General features: G+C 44.7%; 1 protein-coding gene across 1 annotated transcript in view; it reads left to right on the forward strand.

Annotated features, from left to right (window-relative positions):
• The window catches only part of LOC138966633 (jouberin-like), a 77,838-nt gene that overhangs the window by 44,292 nt on the left and 19,255 nt on the right, over positions 1-14,291 (forward strand). Inside the window, exons 5-9 of the mRNA XM_070338926.1 lie at positions 10,872-11,013; positions 11,570-11,687; positions 12,407-13,016; positions 13,512-13,557; positions 13,870-14,074. Of these exons, the coding sequence (XP_070195027.1) occupies positions 10,872-11,013; positions 11,570-11,687; positions 12,407-13,016; positions 13,512-13,557; positions 13,870-14,074 (1,121 nt within the window). The remainder of the gene's footprint in view (positions 1-10,871; positions 11,014-11,569; positions 11,688-12,406; positions 13,017-13,511; positions 13,558-13,869; positions 14,075-14,291) is intronic.

The following is a 14,291-nucleotide window of genomic DNA, read 5'->3' on the forward strand; positions in this document are numbered from 1 at the left end:
TGTGTGTGTGTTTGTTTGTTTGTTTGTTTCTCTTCTGTTTTTCTTTCTCCTCCCCCTCCTCCCTCCTCTCCTCCCCCCTTGGCTGATGAGTCGTGTGCCTTTGACCCATGACAAGAACGTACTCTGCTGTATGACAGTGATCACTGGAGACTTTGCCGGTCAAGACGTCTTTCAATGTATCATACCTACGCGTAAGAGAGCACCCATATCAAAACTAAACTCTATTCTCTGGGTATATCATGCAAATGAGTTCGTGTCAAACTGCAGTCTGGCAGGGACCTACTTTTCCACTGCTCATGATGACAACGTCACCGAGACAAACGTCATTCTCGAAACATGTTTGCGTTTGCTATTCAGTCTGCAAGAATGTTTTTGGAACTTACACTATAATTTGTAGAGTGGCGTCTTTTTGCTTTGACGTCAACAATTTCACGAGGCTTCAGCAGAGATTGAGGTTCAACAAGACACATATTCAATGTGGACGCTTCGACCTGGGTATGTTTGGAGTAGAAGGCACGCAAGTTCAGAATGTAGGATAAATAGAATACTACATGGCTTGCTGTGTGATACCAGGTTTACACTCGTTGCTTTTTTCATTTAAATATTGAACAATTTTCTTTCATTTATCTAACAACACAAAACACCATAGTGTAAATACAGTATCACAGAGTAAGCCGTGTATTATTTACTAATATCCCATGACCTCCCTTCTTTGTCTCTGTTACTTCAGTATGGGTATATATGTTGTATTTTTATAGCTCAATAAATACATCATGGACTCCAAAAAATATATGATAGTGCAGATTCCGATTTGGGCAAAGAACTACTTTCCTCCCGACCTTTGACCTCGCGCCGAACAATGTTTGTTTGTTTGTTTATTTGTTGCTTAACGTCCAGCCGACTACGCAGAGCCATATCAGGACAAGGAAGGGGGGGATGAAGGGGGCCACTTGTCAAGCGATTCCTGTTTACAAATGCACTAACCCATTACTTGTGTCCCAGCAGGCTTTAGTAAAACTAAATTAATACCTACTGGAAGATTACCAGTTTCCAGTATGTTAAAATAGGCTTAACCTATCTACTGCTGGACTTACATCAGAACACTAACAGATTAAACTATACATGAATCGCGAGACAAGCGGCAAGAGAAGAGATTTTTGGAAAAAATACAGGTGAATGAGCAAGAAGGCAGAAAAAAGAAAAGAATTCATGAAGAAAAAGAGAGCATGACAGGAAAGAGGAACCAAAAATCTACCTAACAGCAAACTAGAAAGCTCCTGCGGTTCCAAAAACAGGAGGGGCTTTTAATTTCATAACCGCAGTGCACCACTGCAGGAGCCGAACAATGTGACACATTTGTATGAAGTTCCAAAATCGTATTGCACGGCTCAGAAAACCATATCAGTTGCACGCAAAAATGAATCTCAGAACTGATCTGATGTATGAGATGCAATAAGCAAACGTTTCTTTCATTATGAAAGCAATGCAGGTCGAAAAAAACGAACATTCAACTTACAAGATAACCAGATGCTAGCGAACCAAAACAAAAACACGAGTACCCTCCCTTGCATCGTTAGCAGACGACTTTTGAGAATCTGTCGGTAGTGTGTTTTGGTGTGCGTCTTCAGTTTCTCTGGCAGTGTCGGTGTGGGAACTGACAGAAGCTAGGGAGCACAGATAATAGAAGCCCTGTCACATAGACTAATCACACAATCAATACACATTTGGCTCATGTTTTAAATGACAGTTTCGAGTTTGTTAGTCAAACTCAAAGCAACAACACTGTCACTGGTGACATGCGCAGCGAGACCGAGAAGCGTCCTTTACCTGGCACGGTTGGGCTTCGCTATCAAACATCGGCTGTTTCACGTGTTTTGCGAGCAAGTCTACTCTTTTGCCTGGCTCTGCAGTAAGTCCACATTGGCGATGAAGGTATCCAAGAACTTAACATGTGTGTATTTTTCCGTAATCCAGTCATATTCCTTCAAAATGCAATCAATCGGCGGTGACAGACGTGTCGGTCGCGTTTTCCTCACACCCATACCAGTTTAAGTTCATCCATGCAAACACACTCGCAAAACAGTTTATCACGTAGATACATTTCAAATAGGGAGCAAATGGTTAAATCTAAACCTACATATTTGTTCCCTAAAATTTGCTTCTCTGTCAATAAGCCTAATTACACACGTTCGAGAAAAACAACGTGGAATCGATTCTGAATCGAGTAAGCCAAATGGGTCCCAAACCCGTTTCGCCCGTTCTGCCGACCTGAAACGCAAAACAAAAGAATTGTGCGCTTCAACTAAATTAATTTCTATACGACTTCATTACTTTCTTGCAACTTATGAACCTTTACTTAAAGCTTTTAAATGGTCTGAAAGTAGTGTTACCGCGTACTTATCGATGCACTCATTCGTTTTATTTTTTCAGCGACGGTCACTTAGTTTAAGGTTGCAAAAGGGCTAAGTCTCGCTGGCAACACTGTTTTACCCTGCACAGATCGCAACAGTGCCGCTAGTAGTCTACACTTTGTGTTTGATGGTAGAATGGGATATACAGATTACAACACTCGTGGTTTTTTATGTGTGAGTTTAGATAGAGCGGACAGCGTCAGATAAACTCTATTTAAACGAGACAGATTAGCCGCGGGTGGAGGAGGAGGATGTTAGATACTTGAGGTAGACCTAAAGGGATCAGTGTTGGCAGGTAGGGAAGAGAGGGTAGTAAAGCAGGATATCAACACTTAGGCCCGTAATTAGAAAGAGAGGGGAGAGGAGGACTTGTGAAAGTCAAGGAGAAGAGCCCAGCCGCAATGTCCATGTTGCCGGGGGGCTTGCACGTGTGATGCATCAGCGGGGGTCTATAAGAACGGGAGAGCAACACATTGTGGTCAGTCCTTACCAGCGCGGCGCAGCGGGCATATGCCAACTATTTCTTACTGCAATATGGACTTCGAATTTGGAGCGTGGGCGACAGATCTGCCTTTAACGGTGGTTAAAGTTCTCCAGGATGAGGAGTTGAACACCCTCAATGTGCTCAGTAATGCGACTGCCCAGGATTTGGAGGGCCTGGGTCTCAAGCGTGGCCACTACGTAGCGCTGAGAGTAGCAGTGGCGGCCCTGCAAAAGCGAAGCGGGGGAGGGCCACTATCCCAGCGGGTGACTGAGGAAAAAAGCGTGGAACCACTCCAGGGACTGTTAGGCGGCTTGTCACTGCAGCCAACAGGTGAGACCTCCTATCTTTCCATGCTGGATTTTGTGCCGGGGTCGATGGCGGCCGAGGAAGAGGTGACACTCGGGGGAGGTGTCATCCTAAAACTCAACCAGAGACCAAAACTTGACAAAGTCTCCCCCTGCCACTGGATTGTGGCAAACGCACGCATCATGGCGAGGTTGATTGCTGAGAAGCCCGGGTTTGACTCGACCGCCTACCTCCGGTACACAGAGATGATAGGCGAGCTGGGGGCCAGATACTTGTGGCAGTCGGTGCTTCTGTACGACGACGAGTATAGAAGGCGCCAGTCGTCCAGCGGATTCAAGTGGGGAACCCCCAACCCCCACCTGTCCACGGTGATCCTGCGGGACCGGCTCCAGCATGGCGTCCAAGACAACAAGGGCGGCAAGGCTACGACGGCCAGCGGCGGTTCCCGGCGACCAGCGGGACCCAACGGGAAGGAAGTGTGCTTATTGTACACCAACAAAGGCGACTGTCCCTATGGGTCCCGCTGCAGATTCCTCCACGTCTGCGACACCTGCGGCATGGGCCACCCCGGCAAGGACCACAAAGTGACAGCTACCACCTCCCCAGCCTAGGACACAGCGCAACGAATTGCCGACAAAACGGTAGGCCCCACCTTCAACAGCCCGTTCCCTCAGCTAGATTCCAATAAGTGCGAATTTCTCGGAAATAGTGATTCCATTAATGCTAAATCTCAAATGTGGCACAAGGTGCTAGAAGGCGATCACGACAAAACCTTTTTATTAGATGGCATAAGAAACGGTTTCCGTGTAACAGAAGAGAGTAGGGCAGGCGTACTAGACGTAGAGCAAACAAACCATAGGTCATCGAACGAACACCATAAAGCTGTGGAAAAAGAGCTATTAGATCAGATAGAAAAAGGTTATTACATTGTAGCTAGTAGAAAACCAACTGTGGTAAGCGCTATCGCTGCGATTCCCAAGGATGATGGCAGCATCAGGTTGATCCATGACGCTAGCAAACCCACAGGTAGGGCAATGAACGACTATTCTATACCTGAGTCAGCTAAATTTCAAACCGTATCTGACGCGTGCGCCCTAGCGAAGACAGGGTATTGGTGTGCAAAAGTAGACTTGCAGTCCGCCTATCGGTCAGTATGCATCAGTCCGGACGATTATTGTATGACTGGGCTGAAATGGCATTTCACAGGTGAAAAGTAACCTACTTTTATCCTACATACGTGAGAGAGATACCCGTGAGATAAAAATCGTTCAAATCACACGTGTGTATATCATGTAAATGAGGTCAACCGGAAGGTCATGCTATGTAAATTAGTAATTACATATTCATGAAGAACTACTTTTGCAACAAAATGGCAACTGCCACGAAACCGATTTGTCAACACTGAAAGAATTTTTGAGTGATGAGCTGTTCGAAGACATGTTTGGCGATGACGCGAATGACGAAGTCGATGAAGAAAAAAGCGAGTCATCCATGATTTATGATTTTTCTCCAATAGACTCATTCGTTCAGACAAACAAGAACAAGAACACTCTCCGAAAAACGGTTTACGATATACGTCGCCTATCGACGTTTATGGCGAAACACGGGGACAAAAGAAACATTAGCACCATCCAACCACAAAAATTATGCAAAATTCTCTGCTCTCTTTTCATGAGTTTGAAAAAACCGGATGACAAAGAGTATGAACCATCCCCACGCTGAGGGGCCTTCTCAGCAGCATCCATCGACAGTTGAAGTCTAAAAAGTACTGTGCACCCGTTATAGACGGCCCCGATTTTACACTTGTAACTGAGAGAAGTCGTGAAGACAAAGCAGAAGATTGTTAAACAGGAAGGTTGTGGCAACTTACCTAACAGGGCTCAACCGCTGAAAGATGAAGATGTTGACAAGCTGTGGCAGACAAAACAGCTCGGAGTCGCAGATCCAGAAGTAATCCTGAATACTCTGTGGTGGCAAAACACAGTCAACTTTGGTCTGCGCAGCGTGACACCTCACAGGCACATGCAGTGAGGAGACGTGTCCTTGCATGAAGACAGTAATGGCAGAGAATATCTCCAATTTTGCGAAAGACAATCCACAACCAAAGCCAGGGCGACATGTGAAGAAAAGCTGGGATCATCAACCCGAGGTAGATCTACACCAACCACTCTGCACGCCAGTTCCTAGTGCAGAAACTTTCCGAGAATAACGTTCCTCCGACCAAAATAATGCAGCTATCTGGGCACAACAACGTTAAGCAGCATTTCCCAAGAGGAACACCGTGGCTTCAGTCTGATGCTAAACGGCACTGCACCGGTCTCGGAGCTGTCGCCAGTGTCAGCAGACGACACATTGGATTCGCACGGCCACTTCAACTCCAGCCGTCTCCACTGCCACTGCCACAATCACATCCCAGCAAACGCTAACAACACTGTTTGCAAGGCCTGTGCACGTTGGTACCATCAACATCAACCAATATTTGTCCAGTCACCAAACCGAGAAGTGACCATCTGAAAGCTGTCGACTCGCCTGGCTCCGACTTGACTGTCATCCTATCGCGGAAGGATATGCTTTGCTGTTGTTGTTCCTTTTGGTTTCTTTTATCCTGTGGCCACTGCTTTTCTTTTTATCTGGTATATTTTGAAGTGACCATCATTTCGTTGTTCGAATTTATTTAATCAATGTTCAATATTAAACTTAACAGTGTTAACAAAGGCGAACTACTTTGTCCTAGTTTGAGAGTGTGTGTCATGGCGGAGGAATGAATGTCAAATTGAGTAAGGTGGTTTGAAGTTCTAAAGCGGGTTGATCCAAAGGCAATAGCGCTGTCGGTGACTTTTAGTTAGATCTGGCACAGAAGTATATAATGTAGGATAAACAGAATACTACATGGCTTGCTGTGTCGTACCAGATTTACACTCGTTGCTTTTTCAAATAGTGAACAGCTCGCTTTCGCTCGCAGTTCACTATTTAAAAAAACAACTCGTGTAAATCTGGTACGACACAGCAAGCCATGTAGTATTCTCTATATCTCTTTGACAGTCGGCTGCCTTTTGGCAGCAATGTAGGGCCGTCACACTTCCATCGCCTGTCGCAAGCTATTCGCAGATGCATGGCACGGAAAGGCATGCCAGGTGTGTTAGCGTATATTGATGATTTTCTTCTGGTAGCAGCTACCAGACAAGAGTGCAATGACATGTTACTGTCTTTAATTAGATTATTGAGGGAACTGGGTTTCAACATTAGCTGGAAGAAGGTGGTGGGGCCTACTCAACGTATCACGTTTCTCGGTGTCGACATCGACACGCGAAACAACACCCTGTCACTTGGAAGTGACAAGTTGCAGCAACTGCGGCAGCGACTCCTCCAGATCCGAGGAAAGAAGCGCGCGACAAAAACTCAGCTACAAAGCATAGCGGGGTCCCTTAATTGGGCCTGTCAGGCTGTCAGAGGAGGAAAATTCTTTCTGCGGCGGATACTGGACACGATTAAACCCCTTCAGCAGCAGCGACACAAAGCGAAACTATCTGGCGAATTTCATAAGGATGTACAATGGTGGCTTTCTTTTATGCATGTATTTAACGGCACAGTATATTATTTTCACAATGCAAAACAGCATGTTCATGTAGATGCATGTAATATTGCAGCGGGTGCCTTTTGGCAAGGTGACTGGCAGTACACCATCTTTGAAAAAGACATGCAGGCAGCAAAGGAGCTACATATTAACTATAAAGAAGTGTGCGCTGTGGTGCAAGCAGTGACACGATGGGCTCCGATGTGGTGCGGACAAGAAGTGATTATTCATACCGATAGTACTGTCGCAAAAGCTATCATTAATAAGGGCAGATCGACTAATAAGTATGTGAACAGTCTGCTCCGTAAAATGGCGTGGGAATGTGCAAAAGTGAACTGCAAAATCGCGGCGATACATGTGGCTGGTAGTGTAAACATCATGGCTGACACAATTTCCCGCCTCCATGAGCCCAGACGGCGCGAAGACTTAGTGCGTCTGTTGACATTCTGGCACCGGGGGAGACCCCCCGACATCAACCTGTGTGACCATATGTCTGACCAAGCCCTGTTGTTCCTTGTTTTTCAGACCAGCAGCCCCCATTAGGGGCGCAACTGGCGGCAGAAGTGTTGGATTACAGAGCAAGTGCCTTTTCTGATAACACTAGGAAGACTTACCGCATCCACCTTACCTCGTATTTACGTTTCTGTGGGGAGATGGACATAATGCCAGTGCCTGTGAACGAGCAGACTGTTGCGCAATACGCAGCGTACCTAGCCTCCATCAAGCAATACATCAACATTATTCGCATTCTTTATCTTGAAAGCGGCTTGCCGCACCCATTCAGGGACTCGTGGTACGTCCAGACAACACTTAAGGGCATCGAAAAATGCAAGGGGTGTGCCACTGATAAGAAAACCCCAATCACCCCTGAATTACTACACATAATAAAAAGCCAGCTGGACCTTGAGTGTAGGCAAGATATTGTGTTCTGGGCTGCGTGTTTGGTGCTTTTTTTCGGAATTCTCCGGAGATCAAACTTGTTTCAGGACAACGGGAACTTCGATCCTTGTAAGCAGCTCACAAGAGACCAGGTGGTTATTCTGGGTACGGGCATGTCAATAACGCTCCAATGGAGCAAAACGATTCAGCGTAAAGAGCGCTCTGTTGAAATTAAGCTCCCGGCAATGTCACTCCATCCCTTGTGTCCAGTGTCTGCCGTGACCGCTGTGTTACCTTTGTTGGGGCCGATGGACCCCAAGGCGCAGGTTTTCCCGATGAAAGGATCAGACTTTAATAAGAAACTGCGCTTGACTACCGCTGTTGCTGGGGGAAACTTCTCCAGCCACAGCTTTCGGCGGGGTGATGCCGCGTGGGCGTTGAGTTGTGGTGTGCCGGGGGAAATTGTCAAGTTGATGGGGGATTGGAAAAGCAACGCGTACTTAGGCTACTTAGACCAGCTGCCACAAAAGATCATCTTACAGATCACATGTAGCCCAGGCAACTCCTTCATGTATAACATCACAACAATCCTAAACCTCCCACCTCTAACCTAGTATACTGTCTTTAGTTGGGCTGAATAACGAGTAGTACCTCTAATTTGGGACTTATCACTGCACAATGATATCTCTCATTGTCAGATGGTATTCTCTTGAATAAACTGCCCTCGTTATTTGCCCAAATCAATACATGACTTGTCTATGTGTGATGTATGTGCGCACGAGAGTGATTGCGTGTGTGTCAGGTGTATGTGAGTGTGTGCGCGCGCAGGTGTGTGAGTATAACTGTAAGTAATAAGAGGGAGAGAAAGAGGAGTGTCATTTCTTTGGGATTATCGTGTGCTCTTGATTTGCGCCGGGGGCGGGGGGGGGGGGGGGGGGGGGGGGGCGATAAGTGAGTAGTTTAAGTGTGAGTTTAGATAGAGCGGACAGCGTCAGATAAACTCTATTTAAACGAGACAGATTAGCCGCGGGTGGAGGAGGAGGATGTTAGATACTTGAGGTAGACCTAAAGGGATCAGTGTTGGCAGGTAGGGAAGAGAGGGTAGTAAAGCAGGATATCAACACTTAGGCCCGTAATTAGAAAGAGAGGGGAGAGGAGGACTTGTGAAAGTCAAGGAGAAGAGCCCAGCCGCAATGTCCATGTTGCCGGGGGGCTTGCACGTGTGATGCATCAGCGGGGGTCTATAAGAACGGGAGAGCAACACATTGTGGTCAGTCCTTACCAGCGCGGCGCAGCGGGCATATGCCAACTATTTCTTACCCCCCATCCACCCCCGGCATCCACCGTTGTATTTTGTTAGCAATCCGTTGCATGATGTTTTTAATTTTGAGGCAAATGCATGCCTGTTTGTGCCTTCACTTGAAGTGAGGTTGTGCATGAAGCGACTCGAACCTTGTTATGTAATCATTATTCACGGTGTTAAATTTTTGAGTGAGGGCTCCTTGTGTTTGTTGTTAGTGTAACCAAATGTTTGTTGTTTTTTTGTTGTTGTGGGGACTTATCACTGCACAATGATATCTCTCATTGTCAGATGGTATTCTCTTGAATAAACTGCCCTCGTTATTTGCCCAAATCAATACATGACTTGTCTATGTGTGATGTATGTGCGCACGAGAGTGATTGCGTGTGTGTCAGGTGTATGTGAGTGTGTGCGCGCGCAGGTGTGTGAGTATAACTGTAAGTAATAAGAGGGAGAGAAAGAGGAGTGTCATTTCTTTGGGATTATCGTGTGCTCTTGATTTGCGCCGGGGGGGGGGGGGGGGGGGGGGGCGATAAGTGAGTAGTTTAAATGGCTTGTATTTCAGTCAAGACCCAGCGGGAATATCAATCGAGAGCCACTCGCCAGAGGCTCGTGTCTCCCGATGATATTCATCCGCTGGGTCTTGACTGAAATACAAGCCATATAAAAAATCACTCGTGTTGTAACCTATACATACGACTAGTGTCTGTCTGTCTGTCTGTTCGCGATGCACGGCCAAAGTTCTCGGTGGATCTTTTTCAAATTTGGACACCGTATTCACCTACACCCCGGACACAACCTCATCGATGAGATATTTCAACACGTGCTCTCAGCGCGCAGCGCTGTGCGCGCTGAACCGATTTTGTTTTTTGTGTCGGGAGCCACTACCAGTAACTCTTCCTTATCTTCAGTGTTTCCAGTCGCGATTATCTCCCTTCCTCCGTGTGGCGTCAATCCATATTCCTGTTACTACGTTACTATTTTTAGAAGGTCACTGCACGTTACTATTTTTAGAAGGTCTCCAGTGTTTTGCGCGTTTATCTCCTTTCCTTCGTGCGTTTATCTCCTTTCCTTCCTTCATTATAATCATCCTCATCTCATTAATCATCCAAAATTATATAATTATATATGGTATTCGGCTCTACTTCTTCCCGGCGAAGCGGGTAATCATCTAGTATCTATATATATATATACGACTTGTGTCTGTGTGTGTGTCTGTGTGTTCGCGATGCACGCCCAAGGTTCTCGATGGATCTGTTTCAAATTTGGTGGGCATATTCAGGTAGACCCCGGACACAACCTGCTCGATGAGATATTTCAACACGCTGAACCGATTTTGGTTTTTCTGTTCATCTTCCCAGATCCATTCCCACTAACTCTTCCTTATCTTCTCCAGTGTTTTGCGTTTATCTCCCTTCCTTCGTGTGGCGTCAATCCATATTCCCGTTTCTATTTTTAGAAGGTCACTGTCGACAACGCTCAATCCATATTCCCGTTATACTATTTTTAGAAGGTCACTGTCCCGGCGAAGCCGGGTATTACTCTTCCTTATCTTCTCTAATGTTTTGCGTGTTTATCTCCCTTCCTTCGTGCGGTGCGCCGGTAAAGCCGGGTCCCTGGCGCAGCCGGGTATTCGGCTCGACTTCTTCCCGGCGAAGCGGGTATTCATCTAGTGTATATATATATATATATGTGTGTGGTTGCATCAACAATTCCATGAACATACACACACACACACATACACATTTGTTTTCATTCATTCATGCACATTGTCTGTCTGTCTCTCTCCTCTCTCTCTCTCTCTCTCTCTCTCTCTCTCTCTCTCTCTCTCTCTCTCTCTCTCTGTTGCATCTCATGCTAGTTGCTACACACTACACAGCAGTGACTTTACAGTTTGGACTTTGTCCATTTTTTCAGTTGGAGTCACTGCGCAAAGGTAAGGGAATAGCAGGTCTTCACAAAGAGGAGGACACCGCTCTGTTGAACAACATCTATGAGCCAGACAACAGTCCTAAGAATGAAAAGAGCAACAAACAGAGGCAGAAAAAGCTGCAAGCAGGTGTGTTGTTGCATTATGTTTTGATTCAACATTGGATTTCTCTTCTTTGAGCAGAGGCCGACTAAAACTCATACATGTATTTACTACAAAAGAGTGCACGCTTGTGTGTGTACAGTCGTAACAAAATAAAATAATTAACATGGATCGGTACATACATGTAATTTGTATTTTGGTCATGGATACAATGAATGCATAATATAAGTAATTGAAGTTTCTCTTGTTTGTCCACTTTAAAGACTGATAGGTTAAGTTATTGTGAATGTTTTGTACTGTGTATGATTAAAAGTTCTATAAACTTACCTTTCTTGTTTTTTGATACTTGATGTTGAAAAATTAGTGTAACTGTTTAGGATTTTTTGTTTTGTCTTGTTTTGTGACATTCCAGGACTCTTTTCTCTGTGCTAATCAGATTCAGCTGAGAAGCCCTTGAAAGACAACCTTTTCTCTATGCTAATCAGATTCAGCTGAGAAGCCCTTGAAAGACAACCTTTTCTCTATGCTAATCAGATTCAGCTGAGAAGCCCTTGAAAGACAACCTTTTCTCTATGCTAATCAGATTCAGCTGAGAAGCCCTTGAAAGACAACCTTGAAATTGCTGAAGCAGAGAAGAAGAAGGGGAAAAGGAAAAAGAAGACAGAGACAACAGATCAGGAAATAACCTCTCTTCCGCCCGTGTGAGTGTTTCCTCCGTAACCCCCCGCGGGTTAGGGGGAAGAATTTACCCGATGCTCCCCAGCATGTCGTAAGAGGCGACTAACGGATTCTGTTTCTCCTTTTACCCTTGTTAAGTGTTTCTTGTATAGAATATAGTCAATGTTTGTAAAGATTTTAGTCAAGCAGTATGTAAGAAATGTTAAGTCCTTTGTACTGGAAACTTGCATTCTCCCAGTAAGGTCATACATTGTACTACGTTGCAAGCCCCTGGAGCAATTTTTTGATTAGTGCTTTTGTGAACAAGAAACAATTGACAAGTGGCTCTATCCCATCTTCCTCCTTTCCCCGTCGCGATATAATCCTTCGTGGTTGAAAACGACATTAAACACCAAATAAAGAAAGCTTCCTCCGTAGAACTTTTTTGTTCTTTCCATTTAAGCATGTGGTTAACCATTGTTGATTGTGAGTGGGGAATTGTAATGTGAAGACAAGGTATGATAATTTTACAGCCTGTTTGTTGGTTCTCAATAAGACCTGTCGTTTAAGCTGAAAATAGTTCCTTTTACTTTCCTTCACAGTGTCTTTAAGTTTAGTTGGCAAGTTATGACAAGACATTTTCAGGGTAAGCCAAAGGCTGTAATGAAGTTATGAACACTTTATTTTTGTGAATGCAGTGGCTTTGCCTTTTTAATTTGTATTTTGTTGCGGCATCTCAGATATTCAGTTTGGTATTTTACAGTCGGACTGCAAAGCAAGTGGAGGATGAAACGGCGCCCACTCCTGCACCACGGGAAAAAAAGAAGAAAAAGAAAACTTCGGAAGATGAAGTTCCCTCTCCTGAAGAAACAGTCTCCCCAAGGCCAGAACCAAGAGAGAGGAAGAAGAAGAAGAAGCCATCGGAAGACACACAGTCTCCTCGTGAAGACACAGCATCTCCAGAACCTGAAACGCCAGGCTCCCCCCGCCGAGCCCTCAAGAAGAAGATGAAAAAATTGGTGGATCAGCTTGAATCACAATCCCCAGCAGAAGACAGCATCAACACAGAAACAGAAACACCAGTAACGTCCCCCAGAAGGAGAAAGAAGAAGAAAGCCGAAGAAACAGAACCCACAGTTCCTGAAGAAGCGGAACCCGTCTCTACAGACGAACCTGTCTCTTCTCCCAAGAAAGAGAAGAAGAAGAAAAAGGAAGCAGGAGCTGCTGTTGCAGAAGAAGCAGAACAGTCCCCCTCAGAGGAAGCTGTTGTTTCTCCCAGGGAAGAAAAGAAGAAAAAAAAGAAGAAAGACAAGAAGGAGGAAGAGGCGACGGGCATTGAAGACGAGGCAGCAAAAGGAGACACCCAGGAAGAGGTATGAAGGACTTGAATGAATGATTGATTATGAAAAAGAATCATGTATGTTTAATGTAAGCTGTAAAATACATTTCTATGTTAACTTTGACAACAAAATTGTCGGTCTTGACATTTGAAACGACATGAGAAAGTAATTGCTTTCAAAACAGGGGTGCATGTGGCAATGCTAAAAGCGAATTATTGTTGTTCTGGTGCCAGAAGGAAATACCGATCTGAAGCAAGGATCTAGGAAAGTTGAGGCACCACTTTTTGACCCCACATGCACCTATTAAATGCTATTCTAAAAAATGGTGTGTGAAGAAAAATGTATTGCATCCGTTCATACTGTTATTTACTACTAAGAATAAAGTACTTTGTGCAGATCAAATAAAGTATACGTAATAATTGACAGGAATTTACAAGAAGCTTGAATAATGTTTGAGTCATGTTATGGAATCATGTTTGTACTTCTTCTGTAAGCTTGTTAGACAAAGCATTTATAATGCATTTTCAGGAGGCAGCAGAAACCACAAAAGCCAAGAAGAAGAAAAAGAAGAAAGGTAAGTGTATATTTTTCTGTCCAGTGTATTGAGGAAATTATGGCAGAATTGACTGATTTAATGCTGTAGTTACCATATGTGTGTTTGTTATTCTGTCTTGTTCTACCTGTGTCTGTGTAACCGTGTGTTTGTGAGTGTGTGAGAGAGAGAGAGAAGAGAATTTTGTGTCAATCATTGCCTTTAAGTACACCATTTTAATAATGTATTTGAAAAGCTATCAGAGTCTGCACAATTATACATGACTTTTTGCGCTAAAAGTAACTTATTATAACAAGTTATTAATAATAATAATAATAATTGGTCGACCATCAGGTGAAGAAGGCACAGGAGATGCAGAAACAGCAGAAGATGAGCAAGCAGAGACGGCAGGGTTGAATGCACCCGATGACGGGGAGGTCCTGGCCGTTCTGGTCCATCGCACAGACAAACTGAAGAACGACTTCAACATCCTGCATCCAGTCATTCGTGTCCATGTTGTGGATGAAAACACTGGGCAGTACTTGACCAAGCAGCATAAGTACGTTCACTGCCAAATCTGTTCGTTGGTTTTGAGACTGTCAAGTTTCGTACATTTTCTCTTCTCTGGTTTCTGAGATTTTGTGACAAATTTTAGGAAGGACATTCTGTTCAGTTGAAGATTTGTTATTTCAGCTGGAGGGAAGGGGGGGGGGGGGCTTGCTTTGAATGGTTATTTCTGGGCATAACTGAACTAGAATGTAGTTTCTTAATTACAG

The sequence above is a fragment of the Littorina saxatilis genome, linkage group LG5, assembly GCF_037325665.1.
Source record: "Littorina saxatilis isolate snail1 linkage group LG5, US_GU_Lsax_2.0, whole genome shotgun sequence".
In the NCBI taxonomy this organism is placed as follows: Eukaryota; Metazoa; Mollusca; class Gastropoda; order Littorinimorpha; family Littorinidae; genus Littorina; species Littorina saxatilis.